Genomic DNA, 26,811 nt, shown 5'->3' with positions numbered 1-26,811 from the left:
AGGGGATGGACGCTTGCTGGGCACCACTTGGTGTTTTCCTAATGCCATCTCATTTAATACTCAGACCACCCTTTGAAGTTGATTGTGTATTTTCTAGAAGAGGAAACTGAGGCTCAGAGAGGAGAATCATTTACCCAAAGTCACGATTAGGAGGTGGTAGGCGCCTGAATGTTAATCCAGGTCTGCGGGGCTGTAAGCCTTGTCTCCGCCTGTTCCCCAAGGGGAGGAGGAAGCACGGGGGAGGGCGACAGGAGGAGGTGATGGGGACCTGGGAGATGGAGTCTGTGTGGGCCTGAGCAGCTGTGACAGACTGAGCAGCCCCCTATGAGGGGTCCTGGGGAGCAGGGCGGGGGACCCAGACAGCAGCGTGGGCCTCTCAGTCCTTCCTGCTCCCAGGAGAGGCAGGAACCTGGAAGGATGCTCCCAGAACAAGGATCTAGAAGATTGGTATCTGGGGCCTGGGATTTATGTTTCTGATGCGTGAGCCATTGAGGCGGCTTTATCTCTGCGAGAGCATTGAGGGTCGAAGTCAATGACTGGGGAAGTTACTGCATTAGGGCATCTTGGAGGTGGGCTGTCAATGCCCCAGGGTATATGTGAGCGTCTCAGCCTGACTCGGGGTGACAGTGACTTGGAGGGTGGCTGAGTCAGGGTCAGATGGAGGCTGGTGAATTAGTGTGCCCATCTTACAGAATTGCTAACACAATACTGGGGAGCTGGGGCCCCATCCGTTGTAACAGCACCCCGGGGGGTCAGCCAGAAACCAGCAAACAGCCAAATCCCTGTGGCCCCGCCCAGCCGGTCCACCAGTGGGGGAGCCGATTAACCATTAACCCCCAGCCCTCCCTGGCAGAGCCTCCACCCCTTCGCAGGGGCTAGGCCAAGACTCCCGGCAGATCCTCCCAGAGGACGGTTTGAAACGCAGGAAGGCAGAGAGGGCACCTGGGAGGAGGCGGTGGGAGGGCGGAGGGCGGGGGCTGGGGCTCGGCCCAGAGCCTTCGGGGTGGGCATCCTGGGCAGGGCAGGTGGCCGAGGTGTGAAGAGGGGAGGATGCGCCTCTCCAAAACCCTTGTCGACATGGACATGGCCGACTACAGTGCTGCGCTGGACCCAGCCTACACCACCCTGGAGTTTGAGAATGTGCAGGTGTTGACGATGGGCAATGGTAGGTGGGGGCAGGTGTGCCCAGGTGTGCCAGTTGGGGGCAGGTGTGCCCAGGTACGGGAGCGAGTCTTCAGCACTCAATTTGGGACTGGGAGAATGATAGATTAGCACGTTGGTCCCATAGGTGAGAGCACAGGTGTTGCCAGGTGAAGCAGATGTGCCCAGGTACAGTGACCAGAGGTATTCTGGGTTGGGGGGGTGCTGCAAGGGCAAATCTTCAGCAAAAGGAGGTCCCAGGTATTCCTGCCAGGCCCCTGTGGTCCCCGTTACCAAAGCTGTCCCCGCTCAGCGTGTCACTGGGAGCGGGGACTTCATGGGAGCTTCCTCTTGGTGTCCAGCTCCAGTAACTGGTCCACGTGGTCCCTTCTAGGTCCAGAGAGATGGAAAGGTACGTCCTGTCCCTGGGGACGGTGGATGGAGGTACAGCTGTGTTTCAGGGCATCTTTGGGACTTTCCTGGGGCGAACGCCCCACTCAGAGAAAATGGAGTTCTCAGGGAGGTTTTGCTAAATGAGACGCGGATCAGTAGTGCGTGTGCCATGTGCGTGCGCGCTGGTGTGCGATCGTGACCTCCTCTTGGCGTGCGTGCATGAGTTTCCGTGTACGCGTGTGGGCAGGTGGCAGTGTGTTGCAAACGTGTGTTTCCGGGAATCCACTTGCACGTTTGTGTTCGCCCGTCTGTGTGTGCGTGTTCTGTGTCTTATTTCTAGTTGCATTTGTTCACTGAGTGGGTCTGTGTTTGTTGGTGTCTCTAGGGATGCCTGTGTTGTCTTGCTTATGTCCGTGAGCGGTGATGAGTGTGTGTACGTGTGTCTGTGGATGTTTGCACACGTGGTCTGTGGATGTGGATTGGTTTGTGTGCCCCGAGCTTCCTGGGTGTATGTCCCGTTTGGGCATCCTGTTTATACCTGCTTGTTTGTGTGTGCGCATCCCTGCCCTCGGGGGTCCAGAGCACATGTGATTGTGTACACGTGATGTGATTGTGTACACGTGATGTGCAGGGTTGCCATTCAACAAATGCGATTCACATCAGCAACAGGTCCATTTGTCTTAGAGCAGATCGTGTTGCCTGTGTGTCTCTCCCCAGGTTTATACATACGCTCCCATATCACCTAGAGCACATTTGAAGGTGGCGGGGGGGGGGGCCTCCTATACAAAGAGATGGGGGAAGGGAGGAGGCCTGGAAGCCAGGATGCCGGGACCTGACTGGTCGAAGGCCAGCCTCACAGGAGAGAGGGCAGCTGGCCAAGGTTGGCCTTCCACCTGCCTTCCTTCCATGGCGCCGCGGCTTCAGCTGAGGTCTGTAGAACTTGGGTCAGCTCAGCTCAGCCAGAGAGAGGTGTCTGCCCTGCCCGTGGTCAGTGGGCACTGCCCGTGGTCAGTCTTACCAGCTGCTCGCCTCCCCCTGTGTGACCTTGGGCATGTCACCTCCCCTCTCCTGGCCTCTGTATATTCTACAAAATGGGCTTAGTCACCTGAGGCCTGCTGGCCGGCCGGCTTTTAGGAGTGTCCGGGTATCACGTGAGGGAACTGAGGGGAAAACACACAGGAAATGGTAAACAAGAAGCTGCTGCACTAGGCAGGGTCTGTGTGACCCCAGAGGGATAGTGTGTGCTGCCACACCTGGTCACCGCCCAGCCCTGGGCTGCCCCCATCACCCCTTCAAAGCGCATATCTCCAGCTCCCGAGAACTGTGTGTTCCTGAGACAGAGGCCAGGTCCTTACCGGCTGTTCTGAAGACAGGACAGCCTCCAGCTCTGGAGCCAGAAAGATCGGGCCTCAAATTCTGGCATAAATCCTTCCTACCTGTGTGAACTTGCCAAGCCATTTTCCTCTCTGAGCCTCAGTTTTCTCATCTGTAAAGTGGGAGTAAATCATAGCGCCTGCCTCCCAGGGCTAACCAGAAGATCCAGTAAGATAAGGCACTTGGGGCTTCCGAGGTGGCGCAGTGGTTGAGAGTCCGCCTGCCGATGCAGGGGACGTGGGTTCGTGCCCCGGTCCAGGAAGATCCCACATGCTGCGGAGCGGCTAGGCCCGTGAGCCATGGCCGCTGAGCCTGTGCGTCCGGAGCCTGTGCTCCGCAATGGGAGAGGCCCGCGTAACGCAAAAAAAAAAAAAACCAAAACGATAAGGCACCTGAGTGCTTAGTGCTGGTAACTGGTCCTGGCCCCGCATGAGTCGTCTCAGGAACTCTGAGCATCTCTAAGAAGAGTCTACGTTCTCCCTTGGAGTTTGAAGTGGGTTGAGAGTTGGGGTTATCTTTTGCATTCATCCTGGGCTGGAGGCTTGAAGGCTCCAAAGATAGCTCCCTACCTGCCTGCCACTCTTGATTCAGAAGTGGCAGAAGTCCTTGTTTATCAGAGGCCCCAGCAGACACCCCAATAAGGACAGCACTGGCCAGAGGCCAGCACTGGCCCTCACACCTGGACCATAAATCTGGTTCCTCTACTTAACAGCAATGTGATGACTCTGGGCAAGTCCTGTCCTCTCCGAGCCTTGATGTTCTCACCTGGAGAATGGGAGCTGACCCAGCATCAGGTGACCCCGGGAGTGGGGTGATACACTTGGCATCGCCCAGCCTATCCTGCCCAGGATATGGGAGCCCCTTCCCCCAGCCTCCGCCTGAGTTGTGGGGTCAGCTCTCCTGGGGGTTGGAGGAGGCAAGGCTGAGGGAGAAAGGGCACCAACGCAGTTTAACAATTATCCCCATCTCCAGGAATAATTCACCAAGTGGAGGGGGCCGCACTCCTGGGCACCCTCGGGAGTCTAGGTGATGTTCAGCTAGGCCACAGCCGCAATGAGATGTCCACTTGTGCTTGGAAGCTGGAAGTCATCTGCTCCCAGAGTTTTCTTCTGCAGAAAAGTTTTCATTTCACAAACACTGATATAGTGCTTGTTATGTGCCAAGCACTTCACATATATTGATTCACTGAATCTTCATAACAGACCTGGGGATTATCATGTTCCCCATTTTACACGTGAGGAAATGAAGGCACAGAGAAGTAAATTAATGCAACCAAGGTCACACAGCTAAGAGGTGGACAAGCTACGATTTAAACTTGGCAGAACGGCTATAGAGGTTGTGCTCTTAACTACAGCACTATATCCCTCTCCAGTTCTTAGCTCGATGTTCCCTAGGAATTCAGGATTGGATTCAGGGTTTCTATGAAAACACGTGTGTGTGTGACTTTGTGAGATGTGCGTATGTAGGCATTTTTCTGGGGAGATGGTCGATAGTGCTTGTCAACTTCTCTAAGAGGTCTATCCTTGGTGGAAGATTTGCTTACAAAAAAGAGGTTTCAGCTGCTGAAACTTAAAAAAAATGGAAAACAACTGGATCAGTCAAACTGCCCCTCTCTGCAGTTAGGGAAACTGAGGCCCAGGGGAAATTGAAGCAAGGAAAAGGAGCTTGTCCCAAGGCCACAAGCAAGTTGGTAGCAGTACTAGTACCCAGGACCCCAGCCACCTGCCTCTTATTCCCCTCTTCACATTTACATAGATGCAGTAGCTTTTGCTATGAGGTGCTCAGATCCTTGCCATGATCCTCCCAGGGGGGCAAACGAGCCACTGTCCTTGATGTATGTCTTCCTGTTCCCTGGGAGAGTTTCAGGGCCCCTGGGTACCAAGCTGAGAGCCACCCAGACCTGTTCACTCAGTGAGGAGTGAGGAACAGGACCTGGTTCTGGGCAGACACTGGGGGAATATTTGCCCCTCCCACGGTCCCCCCCACCCAGCCAATCAGGGTCTACAAGGGTCTGATGCATCCTGGGAGACAGCCAGGTTTTCGTTCCTTCCCAGAGAAAAGCTGGGGCTAGCGGTCTCCACGATGGGGAGGAACAGACCTTTGCAAACAACTCTGTGAAGTCAGTGCCACAACCATCCCTAAGTTACAGATGCAAAATGGGGGTTCCAAAATGGCGAGGAACTTGCCCGAGTTCTTGGAGGGAGTATAACAGCACCTGGGTGTAGCTGAGGCTGAAGCCCTGGGGAGGTCCCCACAATGCTCATCTCAGTTTCTGAATCTAAACCACCAGGAGAGCAGGGCCTCCGGGAGGTGACTTTCTGCCCCCGCTGTGTCCTCACTTTTCTTTTGTGGTGCAGACACGTCCCCATCAGAAGGTACCAACCTCAACGCACCCAACAGCCTGGGTGTCAGCGCCCTGTGTGCCATCTGTGGGGACCGGGCCACAGGCAAACACTATGGTGCCTCAAGCTGTGACGGCTGCAAGGGCTTCTTCCGGAGGAGTGTGAGGAAGAACCACATGTACTCCTGCAGGTGAGGAACGTTGATTTCTCCAGCTGGGAAATGGGTGCACGTGGGCTAATGTCCCCCCGGGTCTGTCCTCTCTCTGAATAAGTCCCAGAGGCATCTGCCCTTCAAGCCCTTCAAGCCTCCTCTGATTTCTTAGTCCTTGCAGATCCAGATGGGAACATCTGTTCTAGAAACTTCATTTATTGATCATAAAGCCATAGACTGACATTTATTGAGTACTTACTATGTGCCAGGCACCATACTAAGTCTTTGCCTGTATTAACTGTTCCCAGAAGCTCATTGTTATTTTTCCCATTTAGCAAATGGGGACCCATGTGGTTTAAGCCAACTCTGAAGCCTCAGAGGATGAGGACCATCCCCCAACCTGGTGCTTTTTCTGGGGCAAATAGGGGATTGGCCCCGGCCTTTCCACCTCTCTCAAGGCCTTGGAGATCCCTCCTTCAAAGCATCTCACATTCTGGGTAACAGCAATAATAAAATAATGGTAGCTGTCCCTTACGAGCCCTTACTATGAACAGATTGTGTGCTGAGCCCCATTAAGGTAATTATCTCATTGTCACCTGTCAACACCCCGCTGTGGTCGTTACTATTATTATTCTCATTTTATAGATGAGGAAGCTGTGGCTTGGAGAGGACTAGGAATTTGCCCAAGGTCACCCAGCTTGAATCAATGTCAGAGCCCAGATTGACACTCAGGGTCCCACCCATAACCACTGTGGGTACTGCCTCTATTCCATATCCCCCCCCCCAAGAATGTGGCTTATGTGGACCAAGTATTGACACTGATCCACAATCAGGAGCCCACTCTGGGCTCTGGGATTTTATAGGATATGCTGGAAATAGCAGTGCCTTTTACTTGCAGCTGAGTGGTCTGAGGCCACGTGTCGCCTCTCTGAGCCTCAGTTTCCCCATGTTTAGCGGGACAGGGTTGGGCTCTCAGAGAGTCCATAGGGCCTTTCCAGCTCCTGGTTGGTTAGCAGAAGAACTCCTGGGATGAAAGGTTTGAACAAAGAGGCTGGAGGTCAACCAGATGGCCAGGATCCTGGTTCAGACCTGGGAGGGGGAAGGTTGTCTCTTCTCTACCTGACCATCCAAAGCCCTCCCCAGATTTAGCCGGCAGTGCGTGGTGGACAAGGACAAGAGGAACCAGTGCCGCTACTGCAGGCTCAAGAAGTGCTTCCGGGCTGGCATGAAGAAGGAAGGTGAGCCTCGACCCTCCCCCTGCCACCCCACTGTCCCACCTGCACCCGCAAGCTCCCGGCAGCCATTTACAACTGCGGCCACAACTTTATGACTTGGTGACAGGCCCCAGGGTGACTGGCTAACGGCTGAGAGGAGGGAGGGCCTGAAAATCTGACCATAGGGAGGGGCTGGGCTTGGTCTTGAGAAAGATTCCAAGAGATAAGCTCCCACTTTCAGCTACTCAGGTTCCCAGCGCCACCACCCCTGCCTGCCTTTACCAACACAAGGCAGCCGAGTTGGGTGCTTTTTCTTACTATACTATTTCAAACATTAGGAAGAGTGTAGAGAACGGCACTACGAACATCCACGGACCCACCACCCAGACTCAGCAAATGGGAATGGGGGCAGGGGTGCGAGAGTTCTATAGCTGAGCTTCCTCCCCAAGCAGTTTCTTTTATTTCCCCCCCCCCCCGCGGTACGCGGGCCTCTCACTGCTGTGGCCTCTCCCATCACGGAGCCCAGGCTCCGGACGCGCAGGCTCAGCGGCCATGGCTCACGGGCCCAGCCGCTCCGCGGCATGTGGGATCTTCCCGGATCGGGGCACGAACACGTGTCCCCTGCATCGGCAGGCGGACTCTCAACCACTGCGCCACCAGGGAAGCCCCCCGCAAGCAGTTTCTTAATCTTCCTTCTTGGGCATCGGGTGACCCAGCGTTCTCCCATTCTAGGAAAAGGGAACAAGGCCCCAGACTCATCCTGGGTGGAGGAGGATGGGAACGCTGGGGCACAATGTTTATTCGGGTCTCCCTGGCCTCCTGCCACCAGCAGATACCAATCCCCTGGCTGGGCGTTTCCACAGTTGATAGTTCCTTTCATTCTCATGACAGCCCCGTGTGGCACTATTATCCTTCCTGCTTTTCATGGACGAGGGAACTGAGGCCCAGGATGGTTCAGCAGCTTGCCCAAGGCCCCGCCGCTGGTCAGACAAGCTCCGAGGTTTGAACCCAGAGCTTTGGACCCGAGTTCATTGCTGTTTAGACGATACCTCAGTGCTGCCTACTGTGCCCTCCAGACCCCAGGAATGTTTAAAAGTTTTTCAGCCTAAGCTCAGGAGGCAAACATCTTTTTTTTTTTTTTTTTTTTTGGCAAACATCTTTTAACCGCTTCTCTGGGTAACTTGAGCTCATTTTCAAATCTCTGTCTCCTTCTCTGCTCAACTCACTTTTCCCAGCCCTGGGACTGGCTCCCAGACCTTCGCTTCCAGCCCGCAGCTGTGGCACAGCAGCCAAAACCCTTGGTCTAGTTCTGTACAAACACACACACCCCACCCCACCCTACACCGCAGCAGGATCCTGGGACCCAGCCTTCCCCAGGCAGACTGAGAAGGACGGGAACTTGGCTTTGCTTGTCTCCCCTCCCCGACTCTACCTCTGAGCCCCTGTTTTCTCTTCTCCCTCCCTGGGAAACAGCTTCTGGGTCTCATCCCTACAGAGCCCTTAGAGTTCACTAGCCCTGTTGGGAAACCTGGGCCTGTGATCCTCACGAAGGAGTGCGTGGTCTCCAAGGCCCCTTCTGGCTCGCAGCAACGCAATTCTCTCATCCAGACCTCAGTTATCCTCAAAGTCGGGGAGGGCCTTTTTCAAAAGGCAGATGCCCCCCTGCTCTCCCCTACCCAGTTATCAATGGGATTGAGCCAGTCTTACCTTGAACTTGAGAACGACTTTGTGGAATGAGAAATGTTATGAATGGGGGACTGCCCTGGTGGTCTAGTGGTTAAGACTCCATGCTTCCAGTGCAGGGGCGCAGGTTCGATCCCTGGTCGGGGAACTAAGATCCCACATGCTGCGCAGCGTGGCCAAAAAAAAAGAAAGAAAGAATGAAAGAAATGTTATGAATGGGAATATGAGGCATGCATGAACGGCTGGAGGCAAGAAAAAGATTGAGAGCTATAGCCTAAGAGCCAGTGATTCTATCAATCACCCCGACAGCCTAAGATTTTAGGTTTGAGAGAATGAATCTCTCATGTTAAAATTCCAGGCCTTGTGACAGGCAGGTGGGAGAAAGGTTGGCAGCTCACCTGAGCAGATGGCTACCTTCCTAGGCTGTAGGTAGCCTGGTCCTGCATCTGGATGGTCGTTATAGATGTCTCTTATTAAATATTCAGAGGCACTTTCACATGTCACTTCGAGGAAGTTTCTGCCCCATCTGGGCTCCAGTGTTCACATCTATAAAAGGACAGGGGTGGATAATGAACCCTTCCAGCTCTGAGTCTACCTTTACGCCCACTGATCTACCCGTACAAGTACATACTGCCCACCAGGACATGTGTATTTGTTCCCTGATCCTCCCACTGGGCTGCCACAGAGGCAGCAGGCCCGGATCCTGGCTCCTGGAAGGGGAGGGAGAGCCCCCGGCCATTCTGCCTTAGCTCAGGCTTGAGAATAGCCAATGGCTTCTTGTCTTGGAGAAGGTGGCATTACTCCAGAAGGATAGGAGAATTGACCGATGGCAAGTGAGTGTGGGCTAGTAAAGGTTGGTGCTTATTTACATGCTTGGGTTAACCAGGAGATCATGACACATGCAGTTGCTTGGTTGCTTTGAGAACAGGCCAGGGTAGCAACGTGTTCCATTGCCACTGTGGTCAAGTTCTGGGGAGTCAGGACATTACTAGCTCTACCTAAGTCTTACAGTCCCAACACCCCTCCTCGGCCTGGTGGGAGGTCAAGAGAGATTCTCGGTGGAAGCCCCAGTGATCAGGAGAGTTGGGACCAGTTTTTATTTCCCTTCCTCGATGGCCTTAGGAAGATCCAGGGATTAAAACTCAAAAGTTGCCCCTGAGGACAGGAAGGTATGGGCCGCAAACATAGCATTTATAGACCAGTCAGTTGTATACGAGGTCATCAGATCTACCCCCTCCCCATTTTACAGATGCAGAAGTTGAGGCCAGAGAGGTGATGTGATTGGGTCGGGGTGGGGGAAGGCAGGACTAGAGCTCAGCCTCCCCAGAGCTGAGCAGACACCAGGTCCCTGGATGAAATCTAGTAGTGATGGCCTTGGGAGGCACCTTCTCGGCCGAGATTCCTGAAACTTCCTCTCGACCTCAAAGTCTTATAAGTTTGGCCAGAGGCTATTCCACGGTGGTCAGAAGTGGGTTCCCTGAAAGAACAAAGACTCTGGGAAGAAATCTGGGGAATCAGTGGGCTCAACAGCCGGTCTCAAATTTCTTCCTCTAAACCTACACCTTCCTGGGCCCCTGCTGGTAGACCCAGGACAAATGTCTGACTCTTGGCGTCGGAAATCCAGCCCAGGACGCAGAGCCAGGGGTGCAGGAGGTGCAAGCTGGCGGTAGGCCAGGGGCCGTCTGAGAGGCCCTTCCTGGGAACCCCGGCCCAGCACTCCCCTACGCCCCGACTCAGGGGTTCTCTCGGAAGACAGGCTGGTCCTCCTCTCCGCCTCTGCCCGGGCCGGTTAATATTCAATAGAAGTTACCTTAGGTCCCCGACCCTGCTAATACTGAGCAAACATGTGGAAAACATCATTCCGTGACTGAGCTCGCGCCGGGCACTGATAACACCGGCCTAACCTTGAGGAGCCCAATCCCCAGCTGCTGACAGCAGCCCTTTTCTTAGGCCGCCACTTGGCGCCCTGGTGGGTGCGGGCTGGTAGCCATGGGAGGGGTGTTGCGGGCGGGGCGGGACTCGGGCAGGGGAGCGGTGCTGGGAGCTGGCATCCGTCCAGGATGGTGGGTCTGGGGAGAGGAGATTTCTTACCTTGGGACCTCTATCATATCCCACTAAATTCCTGGGCTCCCTGTACACTATCTGACTTTCATTCTCTGATTTCAACAATGTGTGAAATCAGGAGAGAGTTGAATAGCGGGAATGTCAACGTTCCATTGAGAAACGGGGCATAGGATGTGCCCAAGAATCAGAGCTTGTCTCATCCTGCGCCTTTTTTCAGCCACTCAACAGATATTTATTGAGCACCTACTGTGCGCCAGGCTCTGTTCTACTTGTTGGGGCTACAGCAGCGGACAATAGGGATGATGTTCTGGCTTTCTGGAGCTTTTCTCCTCTTAGAGAGACAGAGAGTGAAGAAAGAAACAGAGAGTAAGTACCAAGAAGAAAAATAAGGCTGGAGAAGGGGCTTCCCTGGTGGCGCAGTGGTTGAGAGTCCGCCTGCCGATGCAGGGGACACGGGTTCGTGCCCCGGTCCGGGAAGATCCCACATGCCGTGGAGCGGCTGGGCCCGTGAGCCGTGGCTGCTGAGCCTGTGCGTCCGGAGCCTGTGCTCCACAACGGGAGAGGCCACGACAGTGAGAGGCCCGTGTACAGCAAAAAAATAAAATTAAGGCTGGAGAAAGGGCAGAGCCTGTGGGAGGGATACCACATCAGACAGGATGGTCAGAGCAGGTGTCACTGAGACGGTGATATTTGCACAAAGACGTGAGTAAATGAAGAAGAAGCAGCTTAGCTGCAGGGGAAGAGAATTCCAGGCAGTGGGAACAGCCGTGGGAAGGCTTTGAGGGAGAGTGGCCGAGTGAGTCCCAGAACAGCGGGGAGGCAGGTTTGACAGGCAGAGAAAATAAAAGCGAGATGGGAGAGACAGGACCATCGCGAGGAATTGTCTCTTTACTCCGGGTATGATGGGGAGGTCCTGGTTTTGAGCAGTGGAGGGATATGACCTGAGTTGGGTTTTAGGGGATCCCTTTGTCTTTCGAGAGGTGCACAGACTGCAGGGACAAGGCCAGAAGCACAGTGACCGGTGAGGAGGGTCTGAACTGCCCCAGGGCCCAGCCCGGAGCGGGAGCCGCAGATGGAGCTTGCAAAGCTTTCTGATGGAATTTGGAGTGTGAGAAAAAAGGCATATAGTGAGACTCCCAGGAGGAAGAAAGAACCTGCCTGTTCCTGGGATGGGAAAGACCCCGAGGAGCAGGTTTGGAGGGAAAAGCTTATAGATGGGGAGACCGAGGCCCAGAGAGAGGATGTGACCCCCACCAGCACAGGGAGAGTGAGGGATGAATCCCGACAGGAACCCAGGTCTCCTGCCGCCTCGTCCTCCCTCCTTCCAGCTTCAAAAACATTCCACCACCGTGAGGCCTCCCGGACTCCGAGGGCCAGGCCAGGGCAGCAGAAGGACCACCTTACATCTTAGGCCAGGATGGGGATGCCCGGGGTGGGGGGGTGAGGCCCTGGTGGATGGAGGCCCTGGGTCTCTGAATTCCTGGCAGGGGGGCCCCCGCAGTCGGTCAGGAGGGAGCCAGAGCTTTCCTGAGCTGCTCCTGAGAGGTTTGTCTAGAGCACATGCCCTTCCTGCTGATGGCTGAGGGCAGGTGGGGCCTTTTGCCTCCACATTCAGGAATCCCTGACCATCTCCGTCACCCAGAGCAATTCATTTTGCTTGTTTTATACACTTTCATCTGGAAAGAAAGGGACCCTTTTTCAAAACAGAGCTTGAAAGCCTGTCATCTAGACAGATCCCCTCTTCAAAGTTCAAGACCCACCTTGAGCCCTCTGCCAAGTCATCACGACCTTACATGCCTCCAGTGACGGCTGGGTCACTCCTACAGCCACCCAGCTGTGTGCGGGGCAGTTGTGGTGCTTGGCAAGTTCTCCCACAGCTGGGCCAGGACCCATCTCCCCCCGTTCCCACATGCTGATCTGGCTCTGCCCTCTGGACGCTCCCCGGCGCCCCCAACTCCCACCTCCCACCCTGTTTCCTTTGTTCCAGGCCAGCCTTGCAGTCCTTCCCTCTGGGTTCAGCCACCTCCCCTTGCTCCTCAGCCACCCCTCATGTCACAGGAGCCCCCCACCCCCACCTCTCTCTGCCTCCTCACAGCCGTCCAGAACGAACGGGACCGGATCAGCACTCGCAGGTCGAGCTACGAAGACAGCAGCCTGCCCTCCATCAACGCGCTCCTGCAGGCCGAGGTCCTGTCCCAGCAGGTACTGGGGATCCACCAGGATCCACCCACCTGGGGATCCCTCACCCCAAAGAGGAATCTCAACTCCACCCCTGACCTCCCCAGCCAGGCCCTGGAGCAGCAGATGGGAGGGCCCTCAGCTATCACAGAAGGGAAACTGAGACCAGGGTCGCTCAGCCGGTTTAGTAGCAAAGACCCACAGCCAGCGCTCAGGGGCCCTGTGGGGCCTGCATTCTGCAAGCCAAGCAGTTTTCTCTCTCGCTGAGGGCCTGAGATCAGCTTAGCCCCGAGAGAAAAGAGGAGTGGACAAGTGGACAGAGTAGCACATGGGACTCAGCCAACCCCTTGCTGTGTGACCTTGGGCAAGTCACAGCACTTCTCTGGGCAGTGGTTTCTCCACTTATCCGATGAGGATGAGGATTTTTGCTCTGCTTCTCCTCTAGGGCTGAGGGGTTCCTTGGGGTTCAAAGGAGCTGGTGGAGGAGGGCACACAGGGCAGGCAGCAGATAAAGACCCAGAGAGAGCTTCTTCCCCCATGACTGCCTCCTCAGCATCCTCCCTTTCCGGTTTTCCCTGAGCTTCCTTCAGAGTGGAGAAGGCACCCACAGTCCAGCTGCCCTTTTCCAGACAGGAGAACTCTCCGGGGTGGGGGCTCTGTGCAGGGGACAGAGGATGTAAGGAGGGCCCGGCCATCCCCAGCATTTTCCTTCATCTCCCCCAGATCACCTCCCCTGTCTCTGGAATCAATGGTGACATTCGGGCAAAGAAGATCGCCAGCATCGCGGATGTGTGTGAGTCCATGAAAGAGCAGCTGCTGGTGCTCGTCGAGTGGGCCAAGTACATCCCAGCTTTCTGCGAGCTCCCCCTGGACGACCAGGTGAGGGTGAACATGGTCTGCGGGCAGTGCGGGCCCTGGGCAGGTGGGTCCTGCTGGCCCACCTGGGATATAGCCTTGGACTGGTTTGATTTTATTTAACAAACATACACAGTGCTCATGTGTGCCTGGAGCTGTTTAAATCACTTTATAAATATTAGCTCATTTAATCCTTCCAACAACCCTAGGGGATCAGTGCTATTATGACCATCTTATAGGTGAGGAAACTGGGGCACAGAGAGGTTAAGTAACTTACTCAAGATCACACAGCTAGTATCCAACACAGCTGGTAATAGAACAGGCAGACAAGCTTCAAAGTCCAGGCTAGTAGCCACTGCACCACTGCCCCAGGCAGCTCTCCTGGGGAGGATGTTGGTAGGGGGTCAGGGGCAGGGATCAGGAGGTTTGGGCTTGAGCCCTTGCTCTAAGATAGGTTCTCTGTGTGATCCCGGACAAATTACTTTCTCTCTCTGAGCCTCCATTTTCTCATCTGTAAAGTAGGAATTGTAATATCCACTTCAGAAAGCTGTTGGGAGGATTGAGGGACATTGCCATTTTTAAAAAGTTTTTATTGGAGCATGGTTGATTTAGTTCGGTGTACAGCAAAGTGAATCAGTTATACATACACATATATGCCCTTTTTTTTTTAGATTCTTTTCCCGTATAGACCATTACAGAGTACTGAGTAGAGTTCCCTGTGCTATACAGTAGGTCCTTATTAGTTATCTATTTTGTGTATAGTAGTGTGTACACGTCCGTCCCAATCTCCCACTTACCATTTGAGAAGCGTGAATCATGTAACGGGGCACCTACACAGTCCCAGGCCACAGCGGACCTCCCTAACTGTCAGTTTCTTCCTTGTATCCCACCAAGATGGCTTAACTCAGCATTTTATTTCCCAAAGCACCTCCTTTGGAATACCAAAAAATGTCCCAGGGGAAAAAGGGGGCTGAAGGGGCAGGGGCTGAGGACAGTTGAGTTTCTGAGATACTGTAAATGGTAGTGCCTGCCCAGGGCACCCCCGAGGCCTCTGCAGACACTTTCCCTGTTTGGGAAAGAGGAGTTGGGCTGGGTCACCTTCTCAGCTCCAAGGGAAGCTGAGGGACACCAATGGGTAGTGTTCCAGGTACCGGCTCCTGGTGCATTTGCTTCTCTGTTTTGCACATTTGCACAAAAGATTGGCAGCACATGTCGGTCTATTAAAGTTTCTGAGAAGTCCTCAGGCAAGGCAGCTATGGAACTTTGGGAAGCCTAGGGCTTCTCGAAGGCTTCTGATGCCCAGGCTCTCCTGGAGTACGTTAGTATCACCTGGTGGGACACGCTGTGAAAACCCTGGCTTGGCTGGCCCTCACCCTCATGGGGGGGCTAGATCAGACGCCTTCTCGCCTGGATTCCTCTCTGCTTTGGAAGGGATGACAAGGCAGGGATCTCGGCCGAGCGGCCCCTGCCTTTTCCCCTGCTCCTCATGTTCTGGCCCTGGTCCCCTCTGCTGGAGAGTCTGCATTAATGTTTAATCCCTCCTGTTCCTTCCCAGGGGCTCAACAGGGCAACAAGATCCCCCCCAAGCTAAGCAATTGTTAACCTCGATTTCCCACCCAAACCTTCCTGGCTGGGGCTCAGAGCATTCTCAGAGAGCAGTGATGGGTGGCCAGTAACACAGAATAATCATTAACATCACCACCCCCCTGCCTGCCCGCCCCCAGAACAGCCACCATGTTAGGGGGCTAGACCCAGGGCCAGGAGGGTTCCCAGCTCCCCATTCATGGCGTATAAGGAGCTCATCTTGCCCAAGATGAGTGAGGCACACCTGGGAGAATTGGGGGCACTGTCTGTCGACGTTGCCCCAGGAACCACCTTCCAAGTTTGTTTGCTTCTTGGTTTGTCTTGGACATCAACCCATTGAAACCTAGAAGGCTGGGTAGCATTGGATAAGGGGACTAAGGCTTGGAGAGAAAGAGCCATATTCCCAAGGTCACAGAACAAGGCAGCCACAGGGTGTGAATCCAGGTCTTCTGCCTCTTGATCGCAGAGGCACTGGGGTGAGTGACGAAAGTCCTGCATGGCACCTGGCGTATAGGAAGTGCTCAGTAATCAGCATCCTTTGGCTTCCTTTTGCCCTGGTCGTGGAGAGGAAGCTCTCGCCTCCAAGGCTGTTTGCCGTTTCTCCTCTTTTCCTGTCACCCTCACCAGGCTTAACCATGGGGGAACAGATGAGGTAAGGGCATGGCGGTAGGAGGGGCTCGATCTGGAGAGGATGTTAAGTAGTTGGCTCATCCATTCACCTATTCCTTCCTGCTTCATTCAAACAAATGTTTATCGAATGCTTACTATGTACCAGGTGTCCTCCGTGCCTTAGAACAACTTCACCTCCTTGGAGAGGCCTTTTATGATCTCCTCATCGAATGTAGTTGCTCTTGCCTCATTGCTCTTTATCACATGACCCTCACGTTCCTTTCTCCTTCCCTCCCTCCCTCCATCAATCTATTTTTTCCTTCTCTCTCTCCCTCCCTTCCTTCCTTCCTTCCTTCCTTCCTTCCTTCCTTCCTTCCTTCCTTCTTCCCTCCCTCCCTCCCTCCCTCCCTCCCTCCCTTCCTTCCTTCCTTCTTCCTTTCTCCTCCTCCCTCCCTCCTTTGCTTTCCTTTCACCATTGTGTCCCCAAACAAGTGTCTGGCACTTAGTAGATACTCAACATTTGACGACTACAAGAATGAGCAATCCAATGAATTAATGAATAAAAGCATCTTTGCCTCCTAGCTTAGCCTGCTAAAACACTTCCAAACTCCCCAACCCAACCTTGCAGATAAGATCCTTGAGGCTACCAGCCTGCTACTGTTTGACCAGCCCCATCCTTTGGTCCTAATACAAGCACTGAAGCAGGTGGTTCTGAAAGGGCAAGCGATGTCCTCCTGTGCACTGGCAGGGCTCCCACCTCAGACTTCAGTCTTCTTCCAAGGCCTCCCTGTCCTCTCTGTAGGGAAGGGGTCGGTCAAGCAGATCTCCTGCCAAGGACCAGTGCTCACACCTTTGCCTCGGGAAGCAACATCCATGTCCAGATTCTTATAACGCTTTCTCAGAATCTAGAATCTTCCGGCGTCAAGTGGGTGGATGCCCTGGAGATCTCCCGGAGTAATGATTTCCCAAACACAACGGTGCATCAGACTCAACCAAGGAGCTTGTTAATTTCAGATTCTTGGGCCCACCCCAGACATACAGAATCAGCGTTTCTGGCAGTAGGGCCTGAGAATCTGCGTTTTTACAAAACAGTCTTCATAATCTTTCATAGCTTATCCATGGGTAGGAATTCAGGAAAAAGCTCTAAAAGTTTTAGAACTTTTTGGGTTTGTAGACCCTCTTGAGAGTCTGATGAAAGCCTTTAAGTTTCTGCTAAAAAAAACCCCACATACCCAGTTGTTAGTTTTACCAGCCATGCAGATGAGGCCCAGAGGGGAGCAGCAGCTAACCTGGACACAGCAATTCAAGGACAGGCTCAGCATTTGGTCTCCCGGCTCTGAGCACATGTTCTTTACCCTTCCAGGCAGTTTTATCCGTTATGGGAGGAAGGCAGCAGTTTTCTCTTCTTTTTCTTTCTTTTCTTTTTTTCTTTTTTTGGTTTTTTTTGGCCGCACTGCACAGCATGTGGGATCTTAGTTCCCTGACCAGGGATTGAACCCATACCCCCTGCAGTGGAAATGCAGAGTCTTAACCACTGGACCACCAGGGACGTTCCAAGGCAGCAGTTTTCTGATACCCATTTTATAATTCAGGCAGGTAAAGGCAAGGAGAGCATTAAGCTGACTTGCCCAGGGTCATTGACTTGGCCGGGAGCAGCCTTCCCGGGGGTGTGGACACCTTCCCAGGGGTGTGGACACCGGACGCAATCCCTTCTCTCTTCCAGGTGGCCCTGCTCAGAGCCCATGCTGGCGAGCACCTGCTGCTCGGAGCCACCAAGCGCTCCATGGTGTTCAAGGACGTTCTGCTTCTAGGTGAGGATACTGCCTGCCCAGCCAGGGCTCTGCAGAGGGTGTGCCCAGCATGGAGCACACCTGGGCACGGGAGATTTCCATGGTAGTGTGCAGGAGTGAGGGAGAAAGATCAGGAATGGTCCTGTCCTCAGTATTCTCACCTGGATACCCCACTCAGATGCAAAGAAATGTGGACTCGAAGAACTCAATTCCCCAGCATGGAAGTTAGAGCACAGTCAGGGTTAGCCCTGGAGTAACCTGTGCATTCTGGTGTACTTTCTGGAGTAGGAGCAAAAGACATCCAGGAATGGCACAAACCCCCAGCCTATGTCACCTATGCCTTCATAGCATGTTTGTTTATTATTTTAAATACTTATATAGGGCGCACCGTGAGCCCTAGTCTGAGTACTTTACAAATACTAACTCCTTTAATATGACGACCATGTGAGGTAAGCTCTGTAATTTATTCCCATTTTATAGATGGAAAAACTGAGGCACAGAAAATGACTTACCCAAATATATCTGGCTAGTCAGTGGTAGAAGCAGGACTCAATCCAGGCAATCTAGTTCCAGAAACTGAGCCCTTATCCTTGGTGCTTTTATGCCTCCGAAGTGGCCCTTTAGTGTCATCAGTGTTGTGGGTCTGTTGTCATGTTGAAGAATGGAGCTTGGGTGATGTGAAAGGGGTCCTAGGAAGTCAGGCTCCAGGCCCAGTCCAGTGACTGCAAGCAACTCATTCCTTTAATCAGGGCCTCAGCTTCCTCATCTGTAAAATGGGCGTGACAATTCCCACAGGCCCCTCCTCCCATGGGCACCAGCTGCATTATAACTGCCAGTGGCAGGGCTTGTCCAAAGCTAGGGGAGAGGGGTACACCCAGGTGGCTTCCCCATCCCCTCTCCTTCCCAACCCATCCAGGCAATGACTACATCGTCCCTCGGCACTGCCCAGAGCTGGCAGAGATGAGCCGTGTGTCCATCCGCATCCTGGATGAGCTGGTGCTGCCCTTTCAGGAGCTGCAGATCGATGACAATGAGTATGCCTGCCTCAAAGCCATCATCTTCTTTGACCCAGGTACAGCCCAGACCTCCCACCCTCCCCTGATGCTCCGGACCCTCTGCCAAACTTCTCCTACTGGGTTATGTACCCTGAGTTTACCACCTCATCTCTTTAGTACATCAACCAGGAGAGGCCATTTCTATTAGCTCCATTTAACAGATGAGGAAAATCAAGGCTCAAAGGGCTGAAATGACTTGATAGGGTGCACTGACTCCAGAGGCTTGGTTTTTTTCTTTCCCACTTTACCCTTCTTTCCCTTCCTCCCTGCTTTCTGCTCCTTACCTCCTACCATCCTTCTTTTCTTTCCCTCAAAAAAATTTTTTATCGAAATAATATTTACACACACTCAAAATGGAAGTAGTCTTCCCCACCACACTTTTCCTGTCCAAAGCCTACTCCCCATGGGGGAACCGTTTCCAATTCTTTTTACTGTTTCTTCTGGCAGTTACCTCTCCAGCTCTAAATAAAATGCTAACCCTTCTATTCCTTGGTTTATCCATTTTAGAACATATTTTCCCTCTTGTGATAGCTGAGGATTGCACTTTTCTCTATCACCACTCCCATCTTTTCTCCCCCCTCCTCCTAATCTATTTTTCTTGCTATTTCAGCGTCTCTACTGTTCGCCTTTATAATGTCCTGCGCTTATGCTATTATTTCTTGTCCCATTACCTGTAGGCAGTATCTCCTAACCTTTCATTAGCAGAATAAAGATTATGCACCCCACTCTCCCCATTCCATCTACTGACTTTCCACCTGTACTTTTTTTTTTTTTTTTGCCGTACGTGGGCCTCTCACTGTTGTGGCCTCTCCCGCTGCGGAGCACAGGCTCCGGATGCGCAGGCTCAGCGGCCATGGCTCACGGGCCTAGCCGCTCCGCGGCATGTGGGACCTTCCCGGACCGGGGCACGAACCCGTGTCCCCTGCATCGGCAGGCGGACTCTCAACCACTGCACCACCAGGGAAGCCCCCACCTGCACTTTTATACAACGTTGTTGTAGTTGTGTCTTTGTGCAAAGTGTGATTTCATTTCACAATGTCACGATGGTTGCCTGGGCTGCAAAAGCCTGCTGGCTTCCTTCCCTCCTTCCATGTGAGAAAGGACCTACTGTGTGCCAGACGCTGTTCTTAGCGCCAGGCCCTCCTTGCATGGAGATCGCCTCTAGTAAAAATAGTGACACAGAGGAAATGAGCACTGTTTATGGAGTGCTCGCTAAGGCTCCGTTCTAAGCGCTTCCTGTGGATGTTCTCGCTTTCTTACTTGTGAGGTAGGAATTGTCATGATCACTATTTTGCAGATAAGAAAATTGAGGCACAGGGAGATCGATTAACTTGCCCAAGGTCACACAACCAGGAAATGGCAGAGCTTGGATTTGAACTTCAGACTATCCAGCTCTTAAGCCCATATTCCTACCTACCACACACTATTCCCCGTTTCTTGAGGGGGTAAGATTTCTAGTTCTAGTTTCTTCGAGAGCCTGGCCCAGGCTGCATCCCCTGTGGTGCTTGGCGCGGAGCTAGATGGCTAGTAACTGCTCAGTAAAATGTGCAGGATTACTGATGCTGAGTCAGGGTCAGCAACCTGGCTTGGACGGGCAGGTGAACTAGGACAGGGCCGGGCACGTGGGTGGTGCTCAATAAATATTTATTGACTGAATGAAAGAATGCACAAACGTGGCCCAGAAGAGAAAGCCCTGGACTGGAAATGTGGGTGAAGTTCTCTTTCTGCTGCTTACTTTATCCATAAAAGAGGAAATAAAAGAGGAAATAAATGTATTACCTCCATGACGGTTGAGATTAACTATTGGATGACCACTTGAATCACCTTCTTAGTTAAGGATCTAGAATGTATTCATTGATTTTTTTCATTCATTCATTCATCCTTCCATCCATGTACCCATCCTCTCATCTAATTATCTATTCAACAAATATTGACAACACATGGTGCTAAGTAGTGGGTTTAAAAAGACAAAAGAGGGCTTCCCTGGTGGCGCAGTGGTTGAGAGTCCGCCTGCCGATGCAGGGGACGCGGGTTCTTGCCCCGGTCCGGGAAGAACCCACATGCCGCGGAGCGGCTAGACCTGTGAGCCATGGCCGCTGAGCCTGTGCGTCTGGGGCCTGTGCTAGTGGAAGAGACAATTACATCCTGTGTGCTCAGTAGTGATGGAAGAGCCACAGAAATTTGGGGACACCATGGACACTGAGAGTGCAGACTTTGGAGGGTGGAATGGAGACAGCTTCCTGAAGGAAGCGTAAACTAAGCTGAAACCCCAAGACGACACAGGCAAGGGAGCAGAGAAGAGGGGAGGCTATTGTAAGGCAGCAGAAGCAGTGTGTGCTGAGGTCTGGATGGCGGGACGTTACCTGGGAGTCAGGAGCCCTAATTCACATCATGGATCTGCCAACAAATGGCTGTGTGGCTTGGGCCAAGTCCTTTCCTTGTTCCGTGCCTCGATTTCCCCATCTTTAAGATGAGACGGTTGCAAGGTACCCTCTTGGGTGTGTTCCTGAAGTCCTGCCCCCCATCTTCCACTTCTTTCTCCCAGTTCTGCGTCTTAGGAAATGTGACAGAAACCTTTTTCTGCCTGAGTCCGGGAAGCTACAGCTCGCATTAGCGCACTCTGATTCTTGAGGACCGTGAATCCTTGCCCCAGCGCTGCTGGGGACTCCCTATGTGAACCTGGGCCACGAGGTCCCCCTATCAGGGCCTCAGGAGTAAGGGGACATCTGGGTCCCACCTCCCCAGATGCTCCAGGTGGCCCCCACTGCCTCCCTTGCACAAGCTCTCCCATTGCAGATGCCAAGGGGCTGAGCGACCCGGGCAAGATCAAGAGGCTGCGTTCCCAGGTGCAGGTGAGCCTGGAGGACTACATCAACGACCGCCAGTACGACTCACGCGGCCGCTTCGGCGAGCTGCTGCTGCTGCTGCCCACCCTACAGAGCATCACCTGGCAGATGATCGAGCAGATCCAGTTCATCAAGCTCTTTGGCATGGCCAAGATCGACAACCTGCTGCAGGAGATGCTGCTGGGAGGTCCGTGCCTGGCCCAGGAAGGGATGAGAGGTGGGCGGGGCTGGGGTGGGCGGCCTCTCCAAGACACAAGCCTCAGGCAGACCTGAGTTCACCTCTCAGCTCCATCACTTCCTCACTCTGTAGCTTTCGGCAAATCCTTTTACCTACCTGAGCCTCAGTTTCCTCATCAGGAAAATGGGGATAATGGTCTGTTAATTCGGGTGCTGAGAAGCTAGCATGTTCCAGTCACTGTTCTAAGTGCTGGAGTTTCAACAGAGAACAAGATTCTGTCCTCCTGGAGGTTGTGTATGAGTGTGTGTGTATGAGTGTGCGTGCGCCTGCCACTGTGTATAAAGGCTCGTGGAAACAGATGATTATCAAGTATATAATAAAGAGGGCAACTACAGATTTTGAAATAACCAGGTAATATGATAGAGTATAACTGAAAAGGGGCCTCTTTAGATAGGTTGGCCAAGGGAGACTTCACTGAAGTAGTGACTTTTATGCCACGGACCTGATGGAAGGAAAGAGAACATTTAAAAGCCAAGAGAGAAACATTCCAAGAGATGTAGTGCAAAAGGCCCTGAAGCAGGGGAGGCTTGTGTCTTCAAGAAAGATAAGGTTGTGAGACGGGAGGAGTTACATGAGATAAAGGTAGAGATTGAGCAGAAACCAACTCATAAACATTGTCTTAAAGGCTATGGTCAGAAATTTGCATTGTATTCTCATCACTACTCTTATAAAAAGACTGAAAAATCAGACTAATGTTTTAAACAAACTACCCTGATTGTTGGGTAGAAAGTGAATTTCAGGGGAGCAAAGTGGAGACAGGAGACCCCTGAGACATGTCACTGTCTCCAATCAGGGGAAGGACAAGGAGGCTAGGACTAAGGCATGACTGGAAATTGATCAGCATAGATGAACTTGAACATCTATTTGGAGGAAGAACCCACGGGATCTGCTGATTGATCAGATGGGGCGGTGAGGGGAAGGCGAAGCGTCAGGGATGAAACCTACATGTTTGCTTTGAGGAACGGGAATGGTGGTGGAGTAATTTACTGAGATGGGGAAGACTGAGAAAAAACAGTTGGAGGCTGGGGATGATGGTGGTGGTGAGGAATCCATGTTAGACTTTAGTTAAGCTTGAGATGACTGTTAGATATCCGGGTTGAGTTATCCAGGAGGCAGATGCATGTTTGACTCTGTTGCTCAAACAAGCCCAAAGGTGAGGATGAGGGGCAGCTTCGTGGTGTCCCAGAAACTAGGTGCCAAAGAAGGAGACAGAGGAAGACTAGCCAGGGGGATAGGAGAAAAGCCAGGGAGAGTCCCAGAATCCAAGAGGAGAGTGTGTTTGAGTGGGGACAGACATTTAATTGTGTTAAATTCCACAGGAGGGAGAAGGAGGCTCTTGGCGATTGTGTTGAGAGCAGTGTCAGAAGACCGTGGGAAAGGAAACCAGATTTGAGGCAGGGGAGCGGGTATTACAGAGTGAGTGAGTTGGAACGTGGAGAAGTGGAGATAGCAAGAGTATACCGCCCTTTGACAATGTTTTGCTAAGAAGGGGACCTGGGAGAGAGCTGAGGATGATTGCAAGGCGGTGATCATAACAATGTACCACGGAATCTTGGCTGAACTAAGAGGAATGTGGATGGGTGACAAGAGTGAAAAGTGGGGGTCAGTGAAATGACAGCGTCAATAGGGCTGAAGAAGTTTTGCAGTGGTGGTACTAGAGGAAGTGAGCTGGAAAGGTAAGAGGCAGGGTCTAAGTGAAGATGATTGAACTGAAGGTTTTGGAGGCGACACAGTTACTGGTGATGGCCAAGGACAAGGTTTCTCAACCTCAGCAGATACTTGGGACTGGACAGTTCTTTGCTGAGGGGGCTCTTCTGTACCTTGTTTAACCACATGCTTGTCCTCTACCCAAGATATGCCAGTATCACTCCTTCAGTGGTGACAAATATTCACATATTTTCAAAGGTCCCTTGCGGGACCAAAATCGCCCCCAGCTGAGAACCACTGTCATATGGTAACTCATTTCATTCTCACTTTGACCCTGTGAATATGGGGTCATAATGAATCAGGTGTCACTGAGATCAGGGTCAGGAAGGAGCTTGTGTTCTGTTGCCAGATAAACATGAGTAAGATAATTAATCTCTTCGGGTCCTATAATCTCATCTGTAGAATGGGTTAATAATGATACCCACTATACAGGATTGCTGTGGGGATTAAATTATGTCAAACATGAAAAGTGCTATAAAGCAGTACCTGGCACATAACAGGTGCTCAATAATTGACAGCTATCACTGCGACAGGTACACTTTAGAGTCCCCTTGCAAGCCCTAAAATTCCATCATTGTCATATTAGTGAACATAGCCTATTACCAGACCTTATATATATGGTACTGTCATTCTCTGACACATTTTTTGAAGCAGTTACTGTGTTCCAGACACTTTGCTAGGACCTCAAAGAGAGAAGAAAAATACACCTGTAATTGTAATGCTCACAGACAGAAGTGATTGGTCCCAAAAGATGGGTTACAGATAAATGACGATGGGAATTCCAAGGAAGGAGAGGTTTACTTCCTACTGGACTGGGGAGAATCAGGAGAGGCTTCCCAAAGGAGGAAATTTGTGAGCTGGAATTTGGACTTAGGGATATTGGGGGAGCGGGGGGAAGGGGAGGTAGAAGGCATCTTTAGTGGAAGTGACACAGGAGCAAAAGCACAGAGCTAGGACAGTACAGGGGACACATCGATGCTATAAGTAGGTCATTTGGGCTTCAGATATAGGGGATGAGGCTTAATGGTGAGTTGGGACCAAATGGTTGAAGGACTTGCACACCAAGGAGCTTTGAGAGCCATTGATTGAATCCATTATATTAACATGTAATCAATACAGTGCTTGCTGCAATATTTAAATGATCTCACAGCTTCTTTAGACGCTCCTTGTTTCTTTCAAATCACTTTATTCTCTTGGTTTTTGTGTCCTCTCCGTACCTTCATGAAGCCTGTGGATAGGAATGGAAGCCCCCGTTTACTAATCTGGAAATAGGAGCCCAACAGGCACTGTCAGTATTGGATGGGCAGGTAGATCGGCCACACTGGAGGAAGATGGTGCCTCAAGGCCCATGGACTTTACCCCAGACTCTTTCATCCTCACTGAGTACCCCTTCTACCTGCAGGGTCCTCCAGTGATGCACCTCATGCCCATCACCCCCTGCACCCTCACCTGATGCAGGAACACATGGGCACCAACGTCATTGTTGCCAACACGATGCCTGCTCACCTCAGCAACGGACAGATGTGTGAGTGGCCCCGACCCAGGGGGCAGGCAGGTGGGCAATTGGGCTTTACCCAGGAAGGGGTGAGGTTGGGGCCTAAGAGGGAATCTGGAGAAGGTCGGGTCTAGAAGATGGGAAATGGGATAAAACAGTTCTCTGTGCTCCAGGGTAGGGAATGAGGGGTGAGACATCCATTGTGAAGGCTGTTTGTTCACTGAGGTGATGGACGGTCTCCACTGAATGAAGCGGCCCTTGGGATAAGGCAATCCACTGGGTGAGGCTGCCCATTGGGTGAGAATTCCATTAGGTGATGTTGTCCACTAGGTAAAATTGTTCATTGAAGTAAGACTGCCCAATTGGGTAAGGCTGTCCATTAGACAGTTGGGTGAGACCATTCATTGGATGAGAACCTCCACTGGGCTAGATTGTCCTCTGAGGTGATATCTCCCAAGAGTGAGTTTGTCATCGGGCAAAGTTCTTCAAAGAGTAAGGTTATCGTTGGGATGAGGTGGCCCACTAAGATGAGGTTGCATTTCACTGAGACTGTTCTTTGGGAAAGCTGGCCATTGAATAAAGTTGGCCAAGTGGGTCATGGTCAAAATTATTTTCTGAACTGGTAATGGCGCTGGGGCCGTTCGTTTCTGTTACTCAGCTGCCTCAACATCAAAGAAATGGTATTTTTTGAACCAGTTAACCAGACCCTTGGGTCGCATCTACTGCTGTTCCTTTTCTCCAAGAAAGGATATTCCTGTCACATGTCCCATTGTCCATAGGGAGAGTCAACTTGGGCTCTGGTTTGAGAGCAGCAGCTGAAGTCTCCATGTCAAATGGTGGAAGAGATGGGGGCTATGGGGACTTGGGCAAAAGGTTCTGACCAGAGAACCCGACCCAGCCACAGCCTTCCAGACCTCATGGAACTTAGACTTGGTGATCTGGGACTCAGAAGGTTTGGGCCGTAGGAGACCTTAGAGAGAATCTAGTCTAATTCCCTCATTTTGTGGTAGAGGAAACTAAGTCTCAGAGAGGGGGACGAACTTTCCCAGGACTCTTCGTTTACTCCCCAAAGGGCTGGCATTCTGAGCAGCCCCTGTCTGTCTCTCTATCCCTCCAGCCACCCCTGAGACTCCACAGCCCTCACCGCCAGGTGGCTCAGGGTCTGAGCCCTACAAGCTCCTGCCGGGAGCCATCGCCACAATCGTCAAGCCCCCCTCTGCAATCCCACAGCCGACCATCACCAAGCAGGAAGTCATCTAGCAAGTCACTAGGGGGAGGGGGCTCTGCCAGCCCCCCGGCCCCCTCAGAGAGCCCCGATGGTCACTTGGTCACAGCGAAGAAAGCTGTGACAACAGGGCCAGTCCCAGAGCAGTAATGGAAAGGGCGAGCGCCCTAGAACTTGGGCTATGGGCCACGTCCCACTGCCACCCTTCACTACCCGCTCTGGTGACGGGGCTGTGACTTGGGGAGACCCCCGTTGAAACATCCTCCGCTGCCTCGGACAACTTTTCTCCTGCCGACGCCACTGCCTTCCCTTCATCCTTCACCCCAACTTCTTCACCCCTAGAGGATTGCTGCCTGGAGACGACACAAGACCTTGCTTAAACATGGCTCCCTCCCCACTCAGATTGGTACTTCGTCCCTAGTACTGCCACATTGTCAGACACAGAGCCCTTCTAGGCTGGGTCAGACGGTGGCACCTTACCCATCCCTCTTCTGCTGTCCTAACCGCCACTGTCACCTTCCTCAGCCATCCTAATCTCTCCAAAGCCACCTCTCCAGAGGCTGAGGAAGACTTGCAAACAGCTCCCCCAGTCATCCCGGGAGCATTTTAAAAGCACTGACTGGAGCTAGGCGCAGTGTAGGAGGTTGTCGAGAAGGGAGACTCCATTTCTCCTCTAACCCCTGGCTCTTTCCTTCTTCAGGGATTTGAGTGGAGCCCTTGAGTCAGAGCGATGATCCCTATAGGCGGCCAAAAATGAGAGAACAGTCCAGGGTGGACACTGCAGCCAGGAGCTGGGAGGAGGGCTGGAGTGGTCAGAGAAGGTAGCAGGGGGTAGACTGTGCACCAGGCCTTTAAGGAAGGGCTGGAT

General features: G+C 52.5%; 1 protein-coding gene across 2 annotated transcripts; it reads left to right on the top strand.

Moving 5' to 3' along the window:
- Window positions 1-884: 884 nt before the first annotated feature.
- On the top strand, window positions 885-26,243 carry HNF4A (hepatocyte nuclear factor 4 alpha). Of its 2 annotated transcripts, none has more exons than XM_027078069.1 (10): window positions 885-1,165; window positions 5,265-5,439; window positions 6,544-6,638; window positions 12,457-12,563; window positions 13,263-13,418; window positions 17,311-17,398; window positions 18,294-18,449; window positions 21,229-21,465; window positions 24,626-24,778; window positions 25,836-26,243. In XM_027078069.1, the coding sequence occupies exons 1-10, from the start codon at window positions 1,051-1,053 to the stop codon at window positions 25,976-25,978; spliced, it is 1,425 nt and encodes a 474-aa protein (XP_026933870.1). In that variant the 5' UTR covers window positions 885-1,050; the 3' UTR covers window positions 25,979-26,243. The 2 variants fall into 2 exon arrangements, with proteins under 2 accessions (XP_026933870.1, XP_026933871.1); XM_027078070.1 differs by having other exon boundaries at window positions 1,051-1,165; window positions 24,626-24,748; window positions 25,836-25,978.
- The last annotated feature ends 568 nt before the right edge of the window (window positions 26,244-26,811 follow it).

This window comes from Aethalodelphis obliquidens, unplaced genomic scaffold (assembly GCF_003676395.1).
Source record: "Aethalodelphis obliquidens isolate GAN/ISIS:26980383/991018 unplaced genomic scaffold, ASM367639v1 scaffold42, whole genome shotgun sequence".
Taxonomy (NCBI): Eukaryota; Metazoa; Chordata; class Mammalia; order Artiodactyla; family Delphinidae; genus Aethalodelphis; species Aethalodelphis obliquidens.
The sequence above is the reverse complement of the archived record's forward strand: the minus strand, read 5'-3'. Positions and strand labels throughout refer to the sequence as shown.